Source organism: Amphiura filiformis, chromosome 15, assembly GCF_039555335.1.
Source record: "Amphiura filiformis chromosome 15, Afil_fr2py, whole genome shotgun sequence".
Lineage (NCBI taxonomy): Eukaryota > Metazoa > Echinodermata > Ophiuroidea > Amphilepidida > Amphiuridae > Amphiura > Amphiura filiformis.
Window position 1 is genome coordinate 63,737,456 of NC_092642.1, and position 26,532 is coordinate 63,763,987.

Below are 26,532 nucleotides of genomic sequence, written 5' to 3' on the forward strand. Positions count from 1 at the left end.
GTTTATATTCCGTAATCGCATGGTGGTAATTCTATTCATAAATGTTTTGTTAAAATTCCTACAAATATTGTTCAAGGGTGGTCACATAATTAATTGCTATGTTGCTAAGTTCTTTTGAAGATGATGTTCAAGAGGTTCCTTGACCTGGTCTGGCTACCAATTACACAAGAAATTTTAATCGCCGCAACAGACTACCACACTTATTTAAATCTAAATTCAATTTTCATCAATAATAAAATAATATTCTTTGAGTTCACAAGAAAATAATTACCGTTCATGGACTCGCTAATTCTCCCGTCAGCATTTCGTTGGCTTAATTACTTTCACAGCGCCCCGGCTTTGGTATAGCTATCGTTTATTTTACATGATGGGAGCATATGCATGTCTTTTTGTGATCGATATCTTATGCTATGTTTCTCCCCTGGGCTAGTCAATTAACAAGGGCTTTGAATGCCAAACCGTAACCCAGAGAAGCCTCGAAGACAGGCGCAAACTTTTTTAAGATTCATTGATTGGAAGAGTGAAAAGAAGAAAAAACTGCGCAAAGTCGTTTAGCTTGCCTGGAAGCACTAAGAGGTTTACACGGTGTGAGGTGCTCATACGATGTAAAAGGTTAGTGTGTTTGGTTACCCATATGTGTAAAGTATAGCTAGGAGCTACTGAATTGATGAAATATATGTAAAGGTATATATCATTATGAGGTGAAATCTACTAAGTGCAAAAAAGGATAAACTGCCTCTTTTGTGAAACAACTTCAAATAAGAATGAAAATGAAATGCTGACTTCGTGCAGAAAGAGCTACCAGGGTACACCTGTGGACATGTGGAAAAATTGATTGTCAATTTTCAGTCGGTTTTGTCAAACTGTGCCACTTTCCAATCCATGTTTTATGTTTTATAACATATCTTTCATCATGTTCTCTGTTTAAATGTCTTGTGGTTCTTGAATGCTTGAGGGGCAACCAACATGTTGGCCTATTTAATGAGCCAATGTTTCCATAAGATGAAGTTCATGCACCTGGTTTGCATGCAATTGTATTTGCATTTATACAGAAAGTCTTATTCAGAATGCACTAGTTTTGACAAGTTTGCAACAACTCGATATATTCCAGTCGACTCCCAATTAGATGTGCTGTTTTCTCTCTCTTTCTCTCAACGTTTATATGCGTTGGCTACTCTGGAAAATATTAACAATTTGTTCATCATATCCAGAGAGCTTGGTATGATAATTTCATACCTTACGTGAATTCATGTATGTGATACAGCTCTGACACCTTCAACAAGGAAAACCACAAAGACGATCACCATTCGAACCATATATCTATAAATTTCAATCTTCCGCTCTGCTCCAACGTGCCTCTGTGGCTCAATTGGCTAGATAGTCGAGTATACCACCCTACGCCACACATAAATTCGCCTAACCCTATTTCCCAAAAATTAAATTTTCAAAAAAGAAATCTAGTTTGGCAGAGGAGGGCCTCGAACCCATGCCACACCTTGCCAGTATCATGGCTATCAATAAAATGTCAGTATATATATTACTAATTCGTTAAACCAGTTGTTCACCGATTCATAAGTAGCCATTTATAGCTGTCATGTGTAGCTGACATGTGTAGATGAATACAATATCAGGCATGAGAATGGCTTTTTTGAAAACTGCCTGAAAAGGCGCGTGAATTTGTCCTTAAAAGGCCCAAACAAAACAGGCTGAAAAAATGCGTAAATTTGGACAACGAAACTGCCTGAATTCAGGCAGAAGCCAGGAAATTCTCATGTCTGCAATATACTGTGTGTAAATTACCAAATGGTCATAGGGCAGCTATTGCACTTACCCACTTCTGGCACTAAGTAGTTGAATTGTAGAAGACGCCGCGACCCGACGATAGATCTTTTATATCACTCATTGGTAATTATTCACTTTATTATAAACATAAGGAAACTAATTATCTATTACATCATGAATATTGTCAATTGTTAATTAATAACCTTTCCTTTATGCAAATACATCAATATTTGTTTTGACAGTAAGATAATTGGCCTTGTGTCTGCGTTAATTTATAGCCCTGGCCATTTATGGTAAGACCAACATTTTCCAAAAGGTGCACGGGCTAAAATTTCAATCATGACATTAGCCACCACGCGCTGATTGAGTACTCATACAGCTAGACATGTTTCCCAGTTTCTGATATGATATCAGGAACATATTATTTAAAATCAGACCTGTTATTGGTTTTTTTTAAATAATTTGTGTTGCGTCACAAACCGTCACCCACCTTTGCACAGTGTTTTTGTGGGACCCTGGAGCACATCAGACACACCAAATTGCATTCCAAAATTTGTATTATATCGCGAATTTAAACAAAATATTTGATATCAGAAAGACATTCCTCGTATTCAGAATGTAAGCTGGTGTGCATAATGTGCTCTGAAGTCCCACAAAAATATTGTGCAAAGATGCATGGGTTACATAGCCCTTGAAGCAATATTGAAAATTAGCTGAGGAGGATCACGAAGCCCTCCAGTTTTTTTTTTTTTGGTTTTTTTTTTTTTTTTTTTTTTTTCAAAATTCTGATTTTTACACGATTGTAATGTAAACATACCCTGCAAAAATCAAGGCCTTACGTGCTCTATTTGTGGCAAAATCTGCGATTTTATAATAAAATCATGGAACACAATATCGAATTATTCGATCTTACGTATGGACGTAATGTCTCGGTGTGCTTGTGATTCTAAATTAAAAGGGGACATATCTGATACTGAAAACTACCATTTCGTCGGGGGAAATCCTATTTTAAAGGAAATATTACAATATTATTTTAATAAGATCAAAACATTTGGAGACAATTTACAAACGTACAATTTTCCTCCTCACATAATTTCCACAGATGGTACCGCGAGCAATAATAATCTTCTTCAACAGTATAACGTTGACATCAAACAGTATACCGTATATTAAATTGTGTCAAGCAAAGAATTAAATGAAGAAGACCTAAGTACATTAATGCTTACACAGATAGAGCTAAAGCATTCCATCTCAATGACACCGTGTATTATTTGACCCATGATATTTATAATACAGGAATACACGCTTGAAAGAAAAGCCGTCACTTCAAATATACTATTCCTGAATCGCCAGTAATGATCAGTAGTTGTGTGTATTATTTCTAGAACGAGCAATTGTCATGTTGGATTACGGATTTAGCTTCAGGAAAGTGCATGTCACATATTGAGGGGTTGTAGCTCAAGAAAGCCCTATCTGCAATAGCTGCCCTTTAGACAAATGCCAATTTCTGCATTCTATATTGTACTCATCTGACACACGGCAGCTATTGCAGGCAGGGCTTTCTTTGACTATTACCCTCGATATTAAACAGGATAGAATTACTGATAAGATATCTATAGAAAAATCAAAACGAACAGTACAATATGAACATATCCGAGCCTTTGCTTTGAACTCAATCAATAATTTTACCCAAATATCTTCTTTTTAATTGTGCATTGTTTCAAATCCTTCCGCTCCGCATGTCAGAGATGGATGCAGCGGGATATGCAGAAAATCAGTGGGATAGTTTAAAGACGTTCATCCACTTAGATAATGAATTAGTATCACGTTTGGCGTGTAAGAGCCCATTCCTATTCACACATGCAATGGGTATAGATGGCGTATTTGACCTGGCATTGATTTGATTTCACAGTTATGACGTCATACCGCGGTGTCAACCCTTACATGATGTCATGGATTTATTCCAAGTCGATTTTATTCGCACTCTCTCTCTCTCAATGTGATTTGCCAGCCGACTCTCTCTCCCTCCCTACCCATAGTGATTATCACTCGCTGAAGGTCAATACTCCATGATCATGATGATGATGTCATAGCAGGCTTTGGTAAAAAAAACCGGTTGTCTTGTACTGCAGTGATTTAAGATTTGCAAAATGAAGTGCCAAGGGGAAAGCCAACGACAAGGGGAAAATCAGTTCATCCAGCGGTCATCTATCAGAATTAGAATAGTTGATTTCTTTGAACAATCCAATTGAGACGCTGACTCACTCTTTTGCTTTTTGAATGACTAGCTACAAAAATGGGTGTGTATTTTTGTCTGTGTTTTCTTTCTTTGTAAAATAAATCGAATGCTGACATGACCTACGTTTTGATAAAATTATATATATATATGATTGTCTTGAAATGTGCAAGAAGGCTAAAAATAATATGCTCATTAGGAATAGTAAGAATCAATGAAAGTGAAAAATCCGTATTCAATGTTTCCTGCGTTAATACAACCATCTTCCTCCGTGGTTATGGTTCCCTATTGTGTACATTTGGAGTGTCCATGGGGCAGGACCAGCGTAGGTGGGTGGGTGGGATATCTCACCTACAGAAACTCGGGATATGGTTGTTATTGCAAGAAATGAATGATCATCACTACAAGTTCGGTGGACAATAATTAGCCTAATATATAGCCTACACTATGTTGTATTTCTTCGTATATTATCTATTGTCAGGCTATTAAACTTAAATCTTGTAGTCCGCACAACCAAGTTAATCCAAGATTCTGGAAAACTCCTGCACGCTTGAGTAGTCTGGTACAGGGAATCCATTAAACACAGCGCCACCAAGAGTTGGAAATATCCAACGCGGTTGAATACATGATGAATACCATTTCTAAACTATCTTTCCTGAAAGGGAAGGTCGACATCCTTATAGTCTCTAAAACACTTACATTCCTTTTTGAGCGCCAAAAACCTGGAACATGGTTTTATAGATTGATAGGATCTATTCATATTACTGGAACCACAACTATTTCTGACGCCATTTTGTTCCAACCTGTGTAAGAATGTCGCCACGAATTACACTTATAATGGTTACAATAAAATACATTTCATATACATTACTTTCATACTTATCTGTATAATCCATGTGGAATAGTTGCTTAGTAGCAACCTCTAAACCCGTAGATTTGTAGCTCGTGTAGTTCAATCAAAAAGAACGCATTTCTATAGAAAATGCCACACAATTGATAAGGAATCAAATCCTCATTGCGGCGCTCCCAAGTGAACGTCTCAAGCAGACGACGAAAGATCGTTTCCACATGTGAAACATGTACTTACCTTTCACACACATGAAGAATCCAACTGGCAATTATCCATAAAGTAACTGTAAACACTAGAAGCACCGTACCAGGACATATTGTCATCAGAGTTTTGAGCACAAACCTGGTATTGAAATTAATCCGGTTTAGCGCTCCAATACTTCTTGAGGAAGCGTCCGTGAAGAGTTTGCTATGTAATAGCATAACACGACAGATAAGATACAATCTGAGAAACATTGGTATGGATAAGATTATATCTATTGTGGCAGTCGCTTTCCGAGGATTGTGTGTGAAGGCAAATTGTGCGGTCCATTCAAATGGGTAATAGCCGGGGATGGGATGAATTGCACACACTAAAAGTTCACTTGCAATTAAAGTACACCGTGACCACGTCATGGCTATTCTCCACTCGTCTGCACAGTTGTCTACGAGGAATAACTATTATTGTGTCAAGTATGATCCAAGAATTACATGTGGAAAGAAACAAAAGAAAAAAGATTCAGTTAGTTAATTACTCATTTATTTTAATTAAGCAAATGATTTATTGATCGACCTCTTACCCAACCTCAGAGTGCTATCAGACTAAGGCCGTGCACTTTTACAGAAAGTTGCTGCTTGCTGAAGAATGATATTTCTGAAAACGCTTTATCAACAGAAATGTTGCAGCAAAGGGGGCATCAGATGGAACCAGCTAAATGTATGTTGCAATCGCTAGGTATGTTCAATTTAATTTGACCAATGGAATAGACCGTTCTTTACAAAGCAACTATAAAACGATCCATGTCATTGCGTTGACATGGTTGATGAGAATGTTTATTTCTTGTATATATAAGCACGTGTTTTTATCATATAATTAATTCTCAGATGTATTTCTACGTCCATTGGTCACATATTTAGGACATCAGATGATGCACATACACACAGTCAACTATGGACTAAATGTTCTCAAACATAATGAATGGCATTAAGTATTAGGCTTACATGGTAATGATAGCAATAATAACAGTGAAAGCAACAAGCACTACTTACTAATGTGCACTTTCCAAAACTGGAGGAACCACTGATGTGTATGCATTTTGTGAAAAGCTCAATAACATACTATAGCTATTAAGCGGCGATAAACTAGTTTAATAGTCACCATAATAATTATGATAATTTAAGTGCAGTAGTATAGTATGGGTACCTGTAAAAATATAATACTATTAGTAATAATAATAATAATAATAATTATTAATAATAATAATAATAATAATAATAATAATACTAATAATAGTAACACTAATAATAATAATAATAATAATAATAATAATAATAATAATAATAATAATAATAATAATAATAATAATAATAATAATAATAATAATAATAATAATAATAATAATAACACTAATCATAATAATAATAATAATAATAATAATAATAATTAATAATAATAATAACACTAATAATAATAATAATAATAATAATAATAATGATAATCAATTAATGATCACAATTTCAGTAAATATTATCAGAGCAAACTCTTTTTTAATGCAATTACAACAATGACCCATTGTCATCCCCAAAAGTGGTAAAAAGTATATTGTATTATTGTAAAACAACTGCAACATAAATAGTATTATATTGTTCCTAGCAAGACAATTCATTGAATATGTTCAATTTTTTTCTCAACTATTTTATCCCTTTTAAAATGAGAAAAAAAAGGAAATAAGTAAATAAAAAAAAATAGTAAAAGGATACAAATATTTCTTACAATCATCGTTCACATAATGATTCACAAAACTGGGCTGAATCGCCTCACATTACAATATTCGAAACCTATTACTGCCAAAATAAACTTCTATTTCTATCATTTGCAAGTACAATTTACGTGTAAGAACCATTAGAGGATGTTTTTTCTACGTGCTTCAATTTGTTTTGAATTATTGTTCTTTTAAAATGTTGAACAATTCAGATTTGTCCTATTCATCCCAAATGCAAGGTCAACTGGGCGTTTTAATTATAAGAGCCATGGTGAACTCAATTCCAGAGGCATAGTTCAATAATATCTATATACCAAGCATGTCTCAAAATTTGACATCAACTTGTGGAAGATGAGTTTGAATACCCAACAAAAATCCGAAGTTCATTCTATTAATGTTAAAACATTCTTGTGAACTGTGCCTTTATACATGCGCATGTTCGAAGTTGTAGAGAATTATTTCATTGATTCCTGTCATGATCCATTCGAAAAGCCTGGTATTAACAATCCCAAGGGTTGCGTTGACATTTACGGCTGACTTTCTATGACTGATTCGTCGAGGGCAAACATGGTCAGATGTCATCATAGAGAAGAAATAATTTATAATACAGAGATGTGGAAAAAGGAATATAAAACAAAAAAAGAATAAAAATACAAAGAATACGTTTAAAACGCCCGACACTTTTGTTTTTCAAGGTCACACGGAAGTTTTGATTCTTGGACGTCTTATAATAATAAGTGACGACAAGATATTTACGACTTTTAGTTCAAGTGCGAAAGTGGACGTAATTAGTTCGTGTATGTAATGACTGGTTATAGGTATGCAAGTCGATTGATAACAAGGTAATACAGATCCTCATGTTAACTAAACGTCAACATAATATAAGTCTCGCGAATTTAGTGCGAAAGATGTGACGTCACAATGTCGATGCAATTGAACTATGTGTGTTTAGGTACCTCTAAGGTCATCAACAACATTTATAGTGATTTCCAATGTTTTGCTTTAAGCATAATAACCAATAAATATTCATTTCGACAGACATTACTCAACAAATCCAAAGGCTGAATTATGTATTTCTCATTCACTTTAATTCTTGTCGAGGTCATTTTCCTAAAGGGACTTCATCTGTGAGAAATTTAAAAGCATCAAACTTGAATTAGATAATGGAATGAAACGACATATTTCCTTTATGAGGGCTTGGACTTGGATAGGAAAGAGTATAATGGGAAAACGACAACCATTTCAATGTGTATGTAAAGTGCACAGACATGACAATACCAGCACTTAAGAACATTGGATAATGGTTTTGCAATGGGGTCATGTGACGCGTTACGCAAATGAAGGAAGAAAAACATTATAGATTATCTCAGAAATTAAATGCAAACTTTAGTATAAAAAAATTCTTTGATAAGCGTATTTTCTATTTGATATATTTACATTTACATAGTTTTTACTGTCATTAGTTTTTCTAGTGTATAGTCTAATATCGAAAGCCTTCGATACTATAGATTATTCGATACTTCGGTAAGAAATCAAATATTTGTGTGGTGTGCCTCTAGGCTCAATTCTGGGACCACCGCTATTCTATAAGATATTCTATAAGATGTTAATGTAATTATTATTGATTTAATTTATTTTGCTAGTGATACTAATTAATTTATGTTCTCCATAATGATCTTGCAAACAGTGAACAGATGCTGAAAGGTAAATTAATTATCTGCCAAAAAAAGGACCAATTACATACTTATTAAGAACGCACGAACTGATAACAATTTAACATTAGTGAAACATCGACATAAAGCTCAGACATTAGTACTTTCACAGCTTTATAATACCTTGTAAGATAATTTTATCATTGTGTGCCAGTCAAACATTTTTGGAACACACTGTACGAGATGAGGGGTGAATGATTGACTAACGCTGGCCAAGTAAGTTGCACTGAAGAATGATAAATTAAGAATAACAATCTGAACGAGTTCTGCTCGCGTGTATTCATTGGCCTACTTAAAACGTTAGAGCTGTGTCTATAATGAATGTTTAACACCCTAGTTTCAAGATTCAATTCCAGAAATATTTCTCTCAACATCATCACCATCTAGTAGTTTGGTGTATTTGAAATGAGAAAAATGTTAGAGGCAATCTGAATGCATGTGTATATTTATTACAAAAATAATGTATTGAAACATTTCATGAAATCGATTGCGCGAATAACAGGGGAAGATTGAAAATTGGTATACATACTCGCAAAGTGAAATAACAATACACTGTAAATAGTGTTGCAATTTTACGAAAATTTCCGGCAATTTTCGAAACGGCTCGGTTAAGGTTGGATTTATAGTCTATGCTATCAGGGATCGCGATTTAGCGTCGTCCAATAACATAGGTCGTTACATCTAGCACCGAAAGACATCATTGTTTTCATTGACGAAAAATGCTATGTTGTAGTCGTTGTCGAATGAATCATGAATACAACACAATGGTCACTGGAGGTGTGACCGGTTCATAAATACAATATTGGTTCATTTCAGGGAGCAATTACGGCAAATAGGCTGCCGTAAATCTACGTAATATTATATAATTTATATTTTGTTTACTGTGTACGATACTATGGGGTTTATGAATACAATTTAGTCATACAATGCGCTTATTCCATTTGAAATCCGCACTCCCTCTGTGGATGGTTTAGCTCAAGTCTTCCACAGAGGGAGTATGGGTTTCATATAGAATAGATAATGGGTAACTTCCATTTGAAATGCTAACTCCAGTTGTGGAAGATAGAGGTTAAGACATAATGCAGAGAGAGTATGAGTTTCAAAATAATTAACCGTAGCCAATTACATTTGAAAAACATACTTCCTCTGTAGTAGACTTTTCTTAAATCTTCCACAGAGGTATGACAGGTTTTAAATTCAATAGCGCAATTTGTTGTTCTCATGCTGAATATTGACTGTGAAATGAACATAACAAATACGACTTGGGAAAAGCATATCAAACGTCCTCAAAGTGAAAAATAAAATAAGAGCAACCCCGTAGGAAAATACCATCCAAGAACGACGCAATATAAACCAACAGGAAGATTGAAACATTATTACTTTTTCACGATTTGCAAATATACAAAGAAAACCTGCCAATGCCTTTGGGTTTAAACGTAAGATTTTCATTGCTAAAAATATGCCAAAGTAAGACAGCAAGATTGTATTGATGAACCGGTCACACCTCCGGTGAACATTGTGGTATATTCTCAATTCATCCAACAGCGACGACAACATTGCATTTTTGGTCAATGAAAACAATGATGTCTTTCGGTGCTAGAGGTAACGACCTATATTATTGGACGATGTTAAATCGCGATCTGTAGCGTATGAACTATAAATCCAACTTTATATAGAAGATGGATGATGCCGGAAAGATAACGACAGGTGAAATTATACCGTGGTTTGCTGCGAAGGAATATGGCAGACTTTCACCATACACAAATCATGGAGACTACTAATATGTCCAAAGTATTACATGCGCCAAAAAAATACCCAAGTATAATAATTTACTAACAAGTAAATTTATTGGAGAATACTAATACTTTAAAAAAACATAAAAAATGATTAATAAACAATCAAATTTTTATTTTAAGAATCTGCCTATCGATAGGTGATCTTAAGGTTTTTGAATCTAATCAAACTTGTACGTGATATGCCGAGATTCTAATCAAAGGTTTTGATGAACTGGGTTAAACATAATCACATTTTGCAGGTTATCTAATCAAAATGATTAGATAACTATTCAAGTGTATTTGATTTGATCCTTATCAAAATAATACGTAATATATCAAAAAATGAATAGTTTACTAGTTGCAGTTGATTAGAATCCATTCAATTTATTTGAATCACATTTGACTCAGAACCTTGGTTAAAATTCATTCAGTCATGTGTTTGTGAAATTAAGTCATCTCTTCCATTCACGCTAAGAGAGTATGGACACTATACGACTCAACACTGTGGTGTTAAATAGCCATCGTTGTGTATTTGATATGCAGCATGGTGACACGTATTACAGAAATTATCTATAAGGTAATTACGGTCTTAAAGAGCCTGATGCAGACCAGAAAATTATAATGTATTTGCCTGAAACCATATAAAATCTATGGTGCCTAAATAGCCTGATTTTCAATCGCCCTGTGTTACTTCACCCTGGTTTTGTTTCCATTATTTCAACTGAGATTCTAACGTGCTTTTACCTGAATTTCATAATGAACACAAAAGCATACAGATGCTAGATTAATATATCAATAAAATGTGGATTTCTTACTAGTGCCTATGTCCCCACCGTACTGTACAAATGTGTAATGGCGGCCGACAGACGAGGTATATATCTAGGTGCCTGTTGTACCTGGATATTTCAATATATAGGCCTCAGGCGTAGAGACGCAAGACCCCGGATACAGCAGCGTGCGTACTTTTGACCAATGAAATCCTTCTCATTATCGTTGACGTCATTTTGATGAAGTGTGTCGATTCAAAAATTTTCTGCGATACCGATACTAAATCGCATCAAAGAATATCGATCCACGGTTCAAGATTTAAAAATGATAAGGTGCCCGGATCTATGCCGGGGGGGTCAAATTGATGAGTTTCTATTTAAAAAAAATGAATAGACTTTCTATTCAAAAAAATGAATATAGCTGTCATTAGAAATCAATGTAATATGTTCCAAAAAGTACATGCGGCAAAAAAGTACCAAAAAACAATATCTAAAAGCAAGTAAAATAGTTTGGGATTAAAATCCTTTTATAGTTTAATCTATTTCTAACTAAACCAAAAGGCATCTGTAAGAATTTTTGAACTTTGCAAACTTGTACGAGTCATAAAATGCCGAATGATTCTGAAGAGGAGGTTATTAATTTACTGGGTTATACATGTATATACACAAAAGACCGTTTGCAGGTTTTGAAAAAGAAAATTATGACAGCATATTTGCGCTCAATCGCCCGATGCAGAAAAAGAGGAAGAAAGGAAGTATAAAATTCAAGGACATTTTCTGTAGAGTGTATTAAACCTGATCATACAAATGTTGTATAACCTGCACGAATTGACTGAACATATCGATAATGTCTACTAATTGATGAATGAAATCGGCTACAATCGCGTCCGAAATCCAGAATAAACACACCCGCTTTTTGAACGAACTATGAGGAAAACTCGTTTTTCTAACAGTATTTGTAGATTTCAAATCAAATGGAATACCTGAATGGGTTTGAATTTGAAATTCACAGATCCCTGTTAACGTCTGTAATCAAGATATCGATAATTTCCACATAAGAGTTTTTCAAGCAAATTCTCCAAAATTTGATGCAAACGAGGTACAATCTAGGGTGCCTGTTTGTTCCTGATATTTCATATAGGCGTTGAGAGCATGAGCATCAATCTCGAAATCAAAATTTCTATCATGTAATGTTGTCAAAAACCTCAAACATGTGAACATGTATAATGCTTTAAACGAAGGATTTTCAGATTATAAATATCTTGTAAAAACACTAATATTAGAATAAAATCGAATGCACCAACATACTGCTGCGATTTCTAATTCCATGATGATTATCTTGCGCTTGACTTCACATGGATTTTTTTCTTCTTCTTAACTGAGTTTTTCTTGAATAGCAAGCTTCGTGAATTACCAAGGGCTTTTTGCAGGTGTGAGAATAATCATCCAAAACCTGAAGTGGTTGAAAAAAAAAGCATGAAAAAGTGTGTGAAATTGGGCTAAAAAGGCCAAAAACGGGCTGAAATTGAAAGAAAGTGCGGAAATTTGGACAACAAAAATCCTGAATTCAGGTTTAAACCTGAAAATTCTCATTCCTGTTTTTCAAGACAAATGTCAACTATACCTCAATAATATGGTCACGGAGTAGGCACGGGCTATGAATGTTAAAGCTGAATTAATACTTCACAATCCAGCTGAGGCTAGATAAACAAGCAACTGACAAATGATGTGGATCGTTTAGTGTTGCTTTGGAAAGGATGAGTCAGCTCATTGGTCAAGAAATCAATCGCATGTTCCTATTGACTGGAGTATGAATTCCGCTTGTAACCCACTCATTTTTACCATCCTTCACCTTAAAAGCGACTGCACAAGTCGCTAATTGTTGCATCTCCTGAAAATAATACTATAATAATAGTAGTAATGCGCCGCGAATGTAGTGACACTATTTCGAAGCGAAGCACATGAAAGATGTATAATACATTATGTATTTATGTCATAAATACAATTAGATTATGCATTGAGCAACAAATGCATGATATCAAAATCCATATGAGGTATACGAAGAAAATATTGAAACACTTAGTTGTACGCATAATTAAACTAATGCGTCTTTAGAAAGTTCTTGAATGTCTGGAAAAGGAAAAGTGTTCTATAATTTTGGCGCGGCAACTCAAGAGGCACCGTCTCCAAACATAGACATTGTAGGTACTGAGAGCTCAAGTTTATTGATGATTTGAGAGTCGATAAGTATTGTACGGAATGAGAAAACATGCAATTTTAGAGCATTTTTCGTATACTGTAACAATCAAGACATAAGGACTTGTACGAAGACTAATTTCAAGTTACGCATTTTAATTTGTGAAAAACACATTTTTTTCTAATCCTTTTCATATCAAAGACAACATAAATATTATAATTATGAACTATAGCCTATACTCAAGATTTTGAGTTATTGAACATGTACCAAGTCTTAGAATTATGTGACTACAATTATGTTTTTGGCCATTTCCCTTCAAATTGCACAACAATCAAGATTGACTCTTAGAACTTACTAAAGGATTAGGATTTAACTACGTTTCATTTGGAAAAACAAGATCTACACCACACTTTCAAAATTAGATTAACTTGTTCGACTTCTCTGCTCGTGAATATTGCACTGCGAAATTTAAACACTTCATTTGTATACTTTGATCAAGGTAACTTCAAACCAATTGATTCTGCGGTCACGCGATTATGTAACAAACTGAAATGAAAACCAAAACTGATTTCTAAAAGTTTTAAGTTTCGAACAAAGAGTACAAACAAAGGTATCGGTAATGACGTCAGTCAAGAGCTTAGGCAGGATAATAGGAAACCACGTGACCAAAATCAAAACCAATCCTAATACTCATAATTTAAATGAAACGACCGATTGTCAAGATGTTAGTAAAAACACTGTAATAAATGTGACTTGCAAGTTGGTAGTTTCGAGACGTCGTGGCTGCTGCGTTGATGTTTTTTGTTTCTCACTTTATTCTTATTTCATGGTAGCAGGTCACAAATAATTGTAGCTGCAGATTCACCAGATAAAACTTAACAAAGATATTACATGAACGTTGCTATATGCATTTCTTACATGAAAGTACGCGGATTGATCTATCCATAAATAAACTGTTATCAAACTTGATACCTAAATTACCCGCATTTTGAGAAACACGCGCACTTTTTAGAAAACATCTTTCCAACAACATACACCCAATCAATTTGTTCATGTTAAAACAAAGCTTGCTTTGTTCTGATATTAACGCAGCCATTAGCGCTATATAATTCGCTCAATGCATAAAAGGTTTAACATCTGGTAGTTGAGACTCAGTAACCTTTTCGTGTTACCTTTTAATGAACGCGATGACTTGGGAGATATTCAACATGAAGGTATATGTACTTGATTAGTGTTACACGAGTAAAATGTACCCAGTGACTGTCGGTTGAACTTGCCTACTTGAATCGTTATGAATGTGGGAGTACTTATACGCGTGTGGCCCATATGTACTACTGAACAAGACAAATCATGTCGTATTTTACAAGTTGGACTCAAAAGGCACTGAAATGTGATTTGTATCATCAGATCATATAATATAAGTTTTCTAAACGTTTCAAATATCAAATTACGTGTAACTTTCTAGTATGTCTAATTTTCTTTGGGTGAATAATATTTAATAAATAGTAACGTCTCGTTTTGGACAAAAACGTCGAATGGAGTTGTGTAAAATAATACTATATATAAAATGTTTGAACGAGGATGTCTCAGTTGCAAAAACAGAGCAAAACATTGAATGTAGAAATAACTTGCTATTAAAAAAACCCAAATGTTTGTTTAAGTTACAATAAACGTTCTTCACCATTTTGGGGACTGACATATCTCCAACACTCTCAATCTAGAATACCTGAACGTTTTGTTATGATAGGCATTAACGCCAATTTCATCTAATGTACTAAGCCGGAGTAAGATAAATAGATAAATGTCAATGGCTGCAAGCAGATACGGACATCAGCAACCAGTTGATGCGAAAACAAAATGGCGGCGACCATCTCGTGAATATAAACAGATAGCAGCAGCGTCTGTTAGGCTACAATAATTTTGTCCAAAGACAGCTTGACCTGTTATTGCCTGCGGAGTGCTGCGTTCATTCATCTTTGTGTGCTCTATTATTGACACCCGAAATAATCAAAACATAATAAAGTGGTAATCGATTATTGTTTATTAAAAAAGAGCCAGGCAGCCGATTACGGTGTACATAATAAAGTCATTCAGAATTATTAGGGATAATTATGTTTAGATTATCAGCAAAGTAATTTTGCTCTAAAAGATGTCGCAATTAACACACATGACATTCATTTATCATGTGTTAAGGTTAGCAACTATTTTAAACTGTTGCGATTTGGTAGTTCACAACATCTTGTGAATGGTAGTGAGCTTTGGCAAAAATTGCAATGATCAATTCATAGCGAGCGTGTAGAAGAATTTGTAAAAAACGTACTTAACTCATTAACAACAATAAATCAAGCAAGTTTTCAAAGTATAATGATTTGTAAACTGAACTTTTGCAAAACATCAAAGTGTTATTTTCCAATAGTATATTGATTTAGATAATGAAAATCGATTTTTTTAAAAACTGATTCGACCAACAATACCTAGTCTACCTTTAAATGGGACTTATTTATCATGTGTGCATGTGAGAGGAAAAATCACAGTTATAAGAAAATACTGACATGAACAAAGGATGAATATATACCATAAAACATAATACATCACATAAATTCATACTTTGCTGCAGAATGATGAACAAAATCAACAAAACTACACAAAGCGTATAGAAAATAGAAGAATTGATTTCTTCTACATGACTATATAGCTGGTAGCAGAAGATTGGTATGACGTACAGGGAAAAGTCGAAGCAAAATAAATATTGGTGCATGTTAATTTTGTTGACCGTCAGTCATTATTTATACCAATTATAGTTAGTAGTCCCACGGACCCGTCGTGTTTGTACCATTCGTAGTTCCATGCCTGCTCACAACATGGGCAATGTCAATGTCTCTCTGCTTCGCCTCAGGGAGAATCTGGAGGGCTGGATCTTGTTTCAATATAGAATAAAATCAAAAACTGTTGAGATTCTATGGCATGATTAGAATGTTTAATGCGTCGCGTCTGTCTGTGTGTCTGTACATATTAAAGGGGTAGGGATGAGAGGTTATTTCGAATGTTCAGTGTTGTGTTTTTATATGTATGTACTTGTATATGAGGTGTGTTTGTGTGGAGGTCGTTGGTGTGGGGTATTGTTTGTAGGTGTGTGTTTTCCTGGTTACGTTTCTCCGTTAACTCGCACACAATTTAGACACTAGTGTGCGTTTTCCAGATTACGGTTCTTTGTTAACATGCACACAATTTAGACACTAGTGTGCGTTTTCCTGGTTACGTTACTCGGTTCGTTTTCCTGTTAACTCGCACACAAATTTTCAGACACTTTAGACACTAGTGCGTTTTCCTGGTTACGTTTCTCCGTTAACTCGCACACAATTTAGACACTAGTGTGCGTTTTCCTGGTTACGTTTCTCCGTTAACTCGCACACAATTTAGACACTAGCGTGCGTTTTCCTGGTTACTGTTCTTTGTTAACTCGCACACAATTTAGACACTAGCGTGCGTTTTCCTGGTTACGGTTCTTTGTTAACTCGCACACAGTTTAGACATCAGTGTGCATTTTCCTGGTTACGGTTCTCCGTTAACATGCATACAATTTAGACACTAGTGTGCGTTTTCCTGGTTACGTTTCTCCGTTAACATGCATACAATTTAGACACTAGTGTGTGTTTTCCTGGTTACGTTTCTCCGTTAACATATGCACACAATTTAGACACTAGTGTGCATTTTCCTGGTTACGGTCTCCGTTAACATGCACACAATTTAGGCACTAAATTGCGTTTTCCTGGTTACGGTTCTTTGTGAACTCGCACACAATTTAGACACTAGTGTGCGTTTTCCTGGCTACGGTCCTTTATCAATTATCTCGCACACAATTCTGACCGATGGTGTAGTTCAATAACCTCCATCAAACAATCATGACATAAGATTTGACCTCAAGCTGTGGATTATGATTTTATGTAGCCAGAACATTGAAAGGTCAGTATATGAATGTACAAACATACAGGGGTTAAATAACTTTGCATTGGCAGACGAGAGTGATTGAAATCCTAGCGAAGGGATCGCCTTTCACACAATCGACCCTAGCCAGAATTTCTTCTCATGCATGCACTAGAACGCACAAACAAAATACCTCCACGTAAATGAAATTAAGAGATTCGGGACAAGGGTCTAATAGGGCGCAACTATAGGTTCACTAAGCATGGTAATTTATAGTATTGTGTATGTACAAGAAGCTCTCATATTGTAAACAAAGAGTAACGGTATATTTTTGCGTTGATAAAGTTGGTTAAATTTGAAAACTTAAGTCGATGAAACGACGATAATATGGCAGGGATTACTGTATCACACATGCAATAAATGGTGTTTTTTTGTACGTTTCTCTTTTATTACGTGCCAAGTACATGTCTCCCTTCATAAACAAACACAGTAAACTGTTAATATTCGGACGCATACGTATTTCTTATTAAGTTGCACATGATTATTAACACCGAGACGCCTAGTGCAAGAATGTCGCATCTGCAATTATAGCTGCTATGTGCCAAATGTTTAGACATGTACAATATATAGAATGCAAGAATTATCAAATGTCTATAAAGCAGCTATTGCAGATAGGGTTTCTTGCACTAACCCTCAATATTATTGATGAAAGTACAAGTCATTCGAGGTAATCCTTCCTATTTATGTAAATCCGATGTTACTCGACATACAGGCCATTAATTTGGAGGAAGAATTAATGTTCTGTAATGCGTGCAGTGGACGGAGGCCTCCAAAGGCTTAGGTACTCAACTGGAAGCGTGTATATTTTTACTCTCCGAAATGTGTCATTTTAAAGGTTACTTTAACTTGATCGTCAAATTAAAAATTTGCTTACTACTTTCATTGGTCTAGTTATCAATAATAGAGAGCTTGCGATTTCTAAACGTACGTATCATACGCCCGTGCAATCTATTCAAAATCACTCTCTTGTGACAGGATTTTGAATAGATGCACGAGCGTTTGATACGTACGTTTGGAAATCGCAAGCTCTTTAATGGCAATATAATTGTGAAATTGGAAAAATATCTGCTATTTTATACCTATATTTTATTTTAACCAAAACTGACTTTTATGCAGTAAGAATCATTTGAATTCTACCAAATTAATGTCTTTATGTTGAGAGTAATATGTCTATGGTTGATCAAACAAATGTCATGCTATATATTGTTGAGTAAGATAAGCTGATTTCATTGAAAATGGCTACTGGGCCCAAACAATAGATAATATATTTACATACTCAATACATAATATTTTTTCTACTTTTTCATTTTATTTCCTAAACACATACAACACACAGGTGGGGCCGTTGGAAGGTTGCATTTTAAGGGTACTTTTAAAAAAGACTTGCAGCTGTCTTGAATTTTAGATCTGTTATTCCAACAATTTGTTTGAAATAATTTCTACATGTAATGAGATATTATATGACTAAGGGGCTATTCCAGTTGAAATCCATACACCCTCTATGGAAGACATGACCTTAATTCAATACAGGGGGTGTAGATTTCAAATGGAGTCATCCACTCAGGTAACCCCTTGAAGTTCATACTCCATATGCGGAAGAATAAGGCCATGCATTCCATAGGGATGTATGGATGTCATAGAATAGCCGATCGACAAAGTGTTTGTACTTTTTGTTAATATATTACCACCCTTAGTCCCAAATTTAAAATAAAAATTCCAATAGCAAATACGACTCTTACAAACAACAGACAAACAATTGTGAAACAAATACCATCAGTTGTGGGTAAGACTAAACCAAGAAATTAACAGAACCCTGTTATACAAGAAAACAAATATCCCTTACATTTTAGCTGATATAATATAGCTATATTTTTTATGCCTGTGGATGAGTTTAAAAGAGGGATGGTTGTCGGTTATAGGAACATGGTACGCTTCGTACCCTTTCATTTCATTATTAACAACTAATTCGTTTTCTATTGGTGCGAGGGTGTTAACATGTTTGGCAAAAGCCTGCCTTCAAGCTACAAGCATTTTGCCCGCGTTCAATTGACCCCGGAAGCAGAAGGTAAGTGTTTAACCTTTATAGAGTGACAACAGAGTATAGGTGTTTAAGAACAGGAACACGCCAACCCTATTGTAAAGGCCTCGGCTGCCAATTGATTTTGACGTATAATATAATGTCTTCCACATCATAGACCTATCACATGTATAAAACTGATGCCATCTTAAATTACCGCCGTAGCATGAGTAACATGACTTGGGGACAACAGGAGGCTACGGGGATAATTTCTCTGCTTGCCTTGGCAACAATAACCCATTCAACCCTACACTAAAATCCAATAGTTTTGTCTGTGAAATAACGTTAATATTCAAACAAAAATATTCATGTCAGTTGAACAAATCTATTTGAAGTACATAACGTTGACAAAGCACAGATATAGTGTTTCATACGTGAGATGGATAAAATTAGCATAATATGACCTTAGCACGAATGAGTTTTATCACGATATCGTTATATCAAGCTTGTGTGTTGGCAAGTGGGGTGTTAACATCTAGGGGGAAAAAGAGAGCTGGTACAAACCCGTTGCCGTGTCAACTAGATAGTGTAGTATCAGGTGTACTACAGACAAGATGACGAAAAACAAATTATTACATGACTTAAACAGTATGTCAATTTAAAAGCATACATGCAGCCACTTCATGTTTCCACCGACAATGCGATTCTCGGTCTAGTCCCCTACAATTTGCGGTTTTATTCTGTATACGATCACGTGACAAAGATTTAGGGGAATAGGGCAGGATTTAGGTTGCTGCACATACGAATTCATTCATTTCATTGTAACCAGTTTTTGTTGAGTTGTTGAAAACATTTTGTTTAAATTCACAATGATAACTAACCTTTTCTGAGGTGGTGGCTAGTATAACTCAAAAGTGCACATTTGATGAGTCAAAACATGACTTGCATTCTGAAGAAGCGTTACATATTTTTTTAAAGGCATGGTTCTCTAAAAAATACTCTTGAATTCGACGTTTGTCATATTAAATCACGTAGTTAGCAATACCCAATGCACATGTATCATAACATCTATCACCACACCCACGCTGACATCATTCCGAACCTCCACGCAAGAGTATGTGTATACTAGGGTTGCACGACTAAGTGGTCAATAGTCGTAGTCGCGACTATTGGCATTAGTCGCGACTTCCGACTATGTTAGTGATAATCGACTAATTACGACTATTCTGTACTCATTAATAAGTGAGACAACTATTAAGTTTGGCATCCATACAAATGTTGCTGATTTTTTATGTGCAAAGTAAAAACCTATTGCATTTGCCCTGTCTCGTGATTGTTAGTCCATCAAGATGAAGTCGACTTGTGCATTTTGGGCATGAAAGTTACCTCGAGTTTTACTCAAATTTTGACTTCATAGTCGACTAGTCGCGACTATTTGGTACCGACTACTAACAAACTGAACTAACCCAACCCTAGTACAGGCTGCATCAAAATGATTGGTAAAAGCCCGATTCTTCCAAATGCAACATAGGATCCTCTTAGAATGGCCAGAATTTATAGCCTTTTATTTCATGAATCTAAACACAAATTGGTGAATCTAATATTGTATTTTGGTGAGTAAGTCTTGGCCACGATCACTGAAAACTGATGGGTACCAATCATTTTGAAACAGCCTGTATCTAACCCTAAAACCAAAATCAAATAAACAGCCAAACCTCAGCAAACAAATACAGGCAAAACACATGACATAGTAAGCTCAAATAACAAGTTTCTTAATGTTTAAAATAAAATTTATAATATCTGAAACAATAACAACCCAATGCACGTGCATACGCTTTGACTTATAGATGTTGATGAAATTAACGTTCCTATCCATTATAAACGTGAATGAAATCAATAAATACATTTGAGAGTGGGCACTAGTAGCAACTTAGTGCTTTCCTTAGTATTAGGTATAGTACTATGGGCGTATGTTTACTTGCAGTAAATAGCAGCTGCATCAAAGGATCTCATTTCAAGCAACATTGACAAAATATAAAGTGCCAATTCTTCCCCAAGAGGAAAGGAAACATCTCTTTGAATAGCTCTATGGCCACACTGCTTACCTACATCAATGATGGTGAGATGCTCTACTTGGGATAATATTGATACATTGTATAGACATTTTGAACGAGCAGAACGAGAAGATGTAAAAAGATCTATTTTCAAAATAATACCAGTCTCAGAAAAACACCATAATGGAAAGTAAGACCTGTGGTGGTTTTATGGGGAACTATACATATCACGAAATCACATTTCTATCAAAAAGGCAACTGTCCAATATAATATGAATCGACATAAACAGATAAATGACTAGAATTAGTTTTTCTCTTAGATTGAATACAGCTTTAGAATATTGGCCATTGTCTTTAAACCGCGCATATGCAAACATTTATCTCATGTGGATGCAAGTGGGTTATAAATGCGTACCTTGCCTGCCCTTCCTTTTTTGGTCCAGCATGATTGACTACACGGGGAGATAATGGGATTAACGCAGTTCAGTGCCAATCCACTCTCGAGCTCTCCTCTCCTCCTCCATCCCTTCCCACTTCCAGTTCTCTCTCTCCTATGTTTCTCTTTCTCTCTCCCCACACACTCTTTGCCCCTCTCATCTCTATCGCTCTTCTCATTTCTTTCGAGTAATAAATAACTTGAATAAAAGTCAACTAGCCTATATTAGAAGTCATATAGCTTTCTATCGATCTTCCTGCATGCGATTATCACGTGAATAGATGTGTATATATTATCACTGGAGTGTCTATTCTTTTGTAATCTCGTTGGAAATATTTCGATGGTCTATATTTTGTCACAGGGAAATAAGCCTAGGATTATTTCGAAAACTAAATCACGCTTTCAAATGTAGATTGCTTTGTTCGACTTCTCTGCTCGTTATTATAGCATTGCGGAATTTAAATACTTTTTTTGTATACTTTGATCAAGGTAGCTTCAAACCTGACAACCTGCGGTCACACGTTATGTAACAAACTGAAATGAAAACCAAAAATGATTTCTACAAGTTTCATGTTTCTAACAAAGGGTACAGACAAAGGTATTGGTAATGACGTCTGTCAAGAGCTTAGGCAGGGTAATAGGAAACCACGTGATCAAAACCAATACTTATTATTCAAAACGACCGATTGTCCAAGTGCAGCCATTGTCCTAGTAGGGTACTATTATGTAGTGAAGCCATTGTCCTAGTAAATTGTAGTAGGGTACTATTATGCAGTGAAGCCATTGTCCTAGTAGAGTACTATTATGCAGTGAAGCCATTGTCCTAGCAGGGTACAATTATGCCGTGAAGCCATTGTCCTAGTAGGGTACTATTATGCAGTGAAGCCATTGTCCTAGTAGAGTACTATTATGCAGTGAAGCCATTGTCCTAGCAGGGTACAATTATGCCGTGAAGCCATTGTCGTAGTAGAGTACTATAATGCAGTGAAGCCATTGTCCTAGCAGGGTACAATTATGCCGTGAAGCCATTGTCCTAGTAGGGTACTATTATGCAGTGAAGTCATTGTCCTAGTAGGGTACTATAATGCAGTGAAGCCATTGTCCTAGCAGGGTACAATTATGCCGTGAAGCCATTGTCCTAGTAGGGTACTATTATGCAGCGAAGCCATTGTCCTAGTAGGGTACTATTATGTAGTGAAGCCATTGTCCTAGTAGGGTACTATTATACAGTACTCATGTTCAATATAGACCCTATGCAATAAACCAACCTGAACGGTATAACAGTGAAATGGCAGCCATGTTGGTGGACAGAGGGACTGGTCTCTAGTTCGATTCTACAACACATATCACATGTTCTATTGTATTATCATGCGAGTTGCCCCGTGAAGGCCTCCTGGTGGGACATTAAAAAAATGAGGATGAGTGATGTCGTATTGCATACGGTCTATTGGCAATCTTCTGGACTGAATATGAACCGTTACAGAAATACTTCAGTAATCTTTCTTTTTTTCTTTTGCTTTAGATAGAATCATAACATCCGACAGTATTGAAGTATCAATGCATTTGAAAATGTTCCTCACTCTCTTTTTGTCACACCGTATCCACGACTGCAACCAACAAAGGAAACATCCAATGCGTCAACACCATTCAGAACTATACTTGGGCTATTTAACTTTTAGGAGCTATGACTTTGCCCGTGATTCGCAATTCCTCATGGGTGCCAATTGGATGGCTATAGGGCTATTAAATGGTTAGATGCATTTCTCTACTACGTGAGCAAAAACTAATGGCACAGCGTATACACAAAATGCGGTAGGGTTTGTTTCATTTCCAACTATTTAAGTTCATAGGTCTACTTTCTTGAAGCGATCCACCGCAGAGTGTTTCTTCCGGCGACTGAATACAACCTAAGGGAACATGTCACGCGCAATTCTCATCAATAGAGATTGGACATTATATATTACTACAATTAGTTTTTGAAAAGTGAAGATTAAAGCAATTGTTGGGAATAACCACCAAGTTTATACAATATGACCATTAGACACAAAAATGTAGGTTGCGCAATAACGAGATTGCATAATATCGAACTTTTGTTTTAAAAACGTTTGCATTAAATACCCGCATCTATACTGTACACAGTTCATTAACTTCATAGGTTTCTATATACATAGAATAACATTTGAGTGTGCTGGGTACAAAAGCTCATACTCCACAACTCAAGGTCATGCAACTTTTGGGCTATGCTTATTGAAGAGATATTATTGAACTCTACCATCGGAGATGCAACCATTTTGGCCTCATAGTGTCTGAAAACAATATCTCAATATCAGGGCATATTTATTTCAATAAATATGGAGTCCTAAAAACAGGTAACGGTACCTAAAACCTCGTTATCACACTTAATTATACACTGACGTTTTACAGCTGCTTAACACTGGGTGTCGAGTGCATTTGATAATGGCCTCCTCTTTTCATTAATTTTGTATTAGAGCAATATTCATGGTCAAATTGACTTTTCCGTATTCATATTTTGCTCAAAATAAAGTCACTAAGAAACAAAAGTGCAAAATGGATTATTATTCAACGTGTGACCTTATTAGGGCATTATGCTAATTTGATTATATACTAATTTGATAAATGACGCGTGTGTTTATCCTTGCGCAGATATAATATACAGGGTGAGTCAAAGTGATCTGTACCAACTTTTATCCACTTTTAACAATTTTTATCCGGCATAGTAATTATGCTCATCCTGCACAGAAATTTTCAATTGTCAAAATTGGTTATTTCATTCAGAATATTTTTATGACCAATAGAAGATGGCAATATATCATATCAAGACAAGGAGCTGTAAAGGGCTATTTCCGTCGTAATCCATACACCCCTTAGGAGGCACATGAAAACACTGTTTGATTCGTTTAGATATCCGTGTTGTGTTTTTTAAGTTGTTTATTTCAGATTACTTTATTTGGCAAAGTTAAGAAGACACATTCCTAAAATGTTCATAATGTTTATGAACAAGTCAGTGCCTATCATACCCTGCAAATGTTAATGGTTTGAACATTGCCAAAGTAGACTACAGTTAATTGTTTTGAGTCTGGTACATATCAGTTAGCTCTTTGGCTCACCCTATACATGGGCAGGTCCGGGATTTTAATACTATTTTCGTGGCGTAAATGGCCAACGATACCAACAAAAAAATAGACATTTTGGAATTGGTATGAATGTAGTGTTTGGTGTGTGGACCCACTGTGGTGTATTGCTTACTATAGAGAGGATATCTGATATCCGTCGAAGTTGGTAAACTTAGGACTTTCAGCAAATTTCCTTCGCAAAACAAAACGAATTATACTGCACTGATTAATCAAAACCATCTGTACATAATACTCTCTGAATTCCTAAGATTAAAAAGTTTATTTATTTGATTGCGATGAGGGGCAAATCCAAGCTTAGATTAAAAATTCTTAATCTAATAGATTAAATTGAGCTAATCTGAATTAGATTACCATTTTGGATTAATCCAAGATTACTCCATGCCAAGATTTTAAAAGCCAATCTTATGGATATGATTCAATTTTTAATCTATTAGATTATGAAATTTAATCTAAGCTCGGATTTGTCCATCATCGCAATCTAACTTTTGAATCTTAAGAATTTAGATAATAGCCCGACAATGGAAAATCTGGGCGTTTACGGTTATTCTCAACCCTATATCTTTTTCCTCTCAGGACGGATTAATTACGCCAATATATCCATTTGTGCACTACGTCATTCATACATAATGGTCTTGCTAATCCGATCTTGCTGTATTTTCTCTATCAATTTACACACTTACAGTGTAACACATTTAATTTTGAACCGTCTTATTTTACAACTGACAATATCACATGTTTCATCCGCGGATACAGAATGGTCAAAACACGGGGCGGTCCCGGGGGTGGGGGTGGGGGGGGGGCTCTTAGAACCCAAATATTGTCAAAAGTGGGCTGGTTTTGACCCTTAAAACACTAACTGGATCCGCTGCTGCATTTGTAATGAATTATGCAGTTGATGAGTAGTACTTGTGATACAACGTGAATATCGTTGTTCTAGAAACACCTTTTGCCGTAAATGGCCTCTTCACACGCGAGCGAGTCTGATCATGTTGACACCATCCCAATAATAAACGAGACTATAACAAATTCAGTGGAAGAGACTGACTATGATGTGTTAAAATAATGTGTCTTGTTTTATAATTAAGAGTATAGGTAGCAGCACCTATCATCTGATAATCCGTCAAATAATATACTCTCTTCTGGGATATATGTTTCTCATATTTTATTCGCAAACATTTGATTTGCATTTTAGGATTTACTAAGCCATCATTGCTAGACTTGTTTATTCTTATATCGGCAATTTTTGGTGTCAAATCCAGTAAAATATTCACAATATTTAGACGTTCGCCATCTTGGCTGACGGCTTTATCAGAATGACCGCTATGATCCGCTGTTCTTTTCCTACGGGATTTTGCATAACTTGATAAAGAACCAAGCAACTTGGTTGTTTATTCTTCTTTATTCTTGTTTATTCTTACTTCTTTTAAGCTGATGTTCATCAAAACTATAAAAACGTAAAATTATAGCATGACTGAAATAAAAAAAAACTGTGAATATGTATACATTAGCGCATGCAGTGAGCTCAAAACCAGAAGGCAATTATGTAACTCATATATTTTATGCATGGTTTAACTTTTCGATCAATCATACCGTTTGTAAGTTGATGT

The 26,532-nt window shown here is 35.4% G+C and overlaps 1 protein-coding gene across 1 annotated transcript in view; it reads right to left on the reverse strand.

Annotated features, from left to right (window-relative positions):
• LOC140171944 (small conductance calcium-activated potassium channel protein 2-like) overlaps positions 1-26,532 on the reverse strand; it is a 455,506-nt gene that overhangs the window by 93,311 nt on the left and 335,663 nt on the right. The window contains 1 exon segment of the mRNA XM_072195288.1: positions 5,106-5,524. Coding sequence (XP_072051389.1) covers positions 5,106-5,524 — 419 coding nt within the window.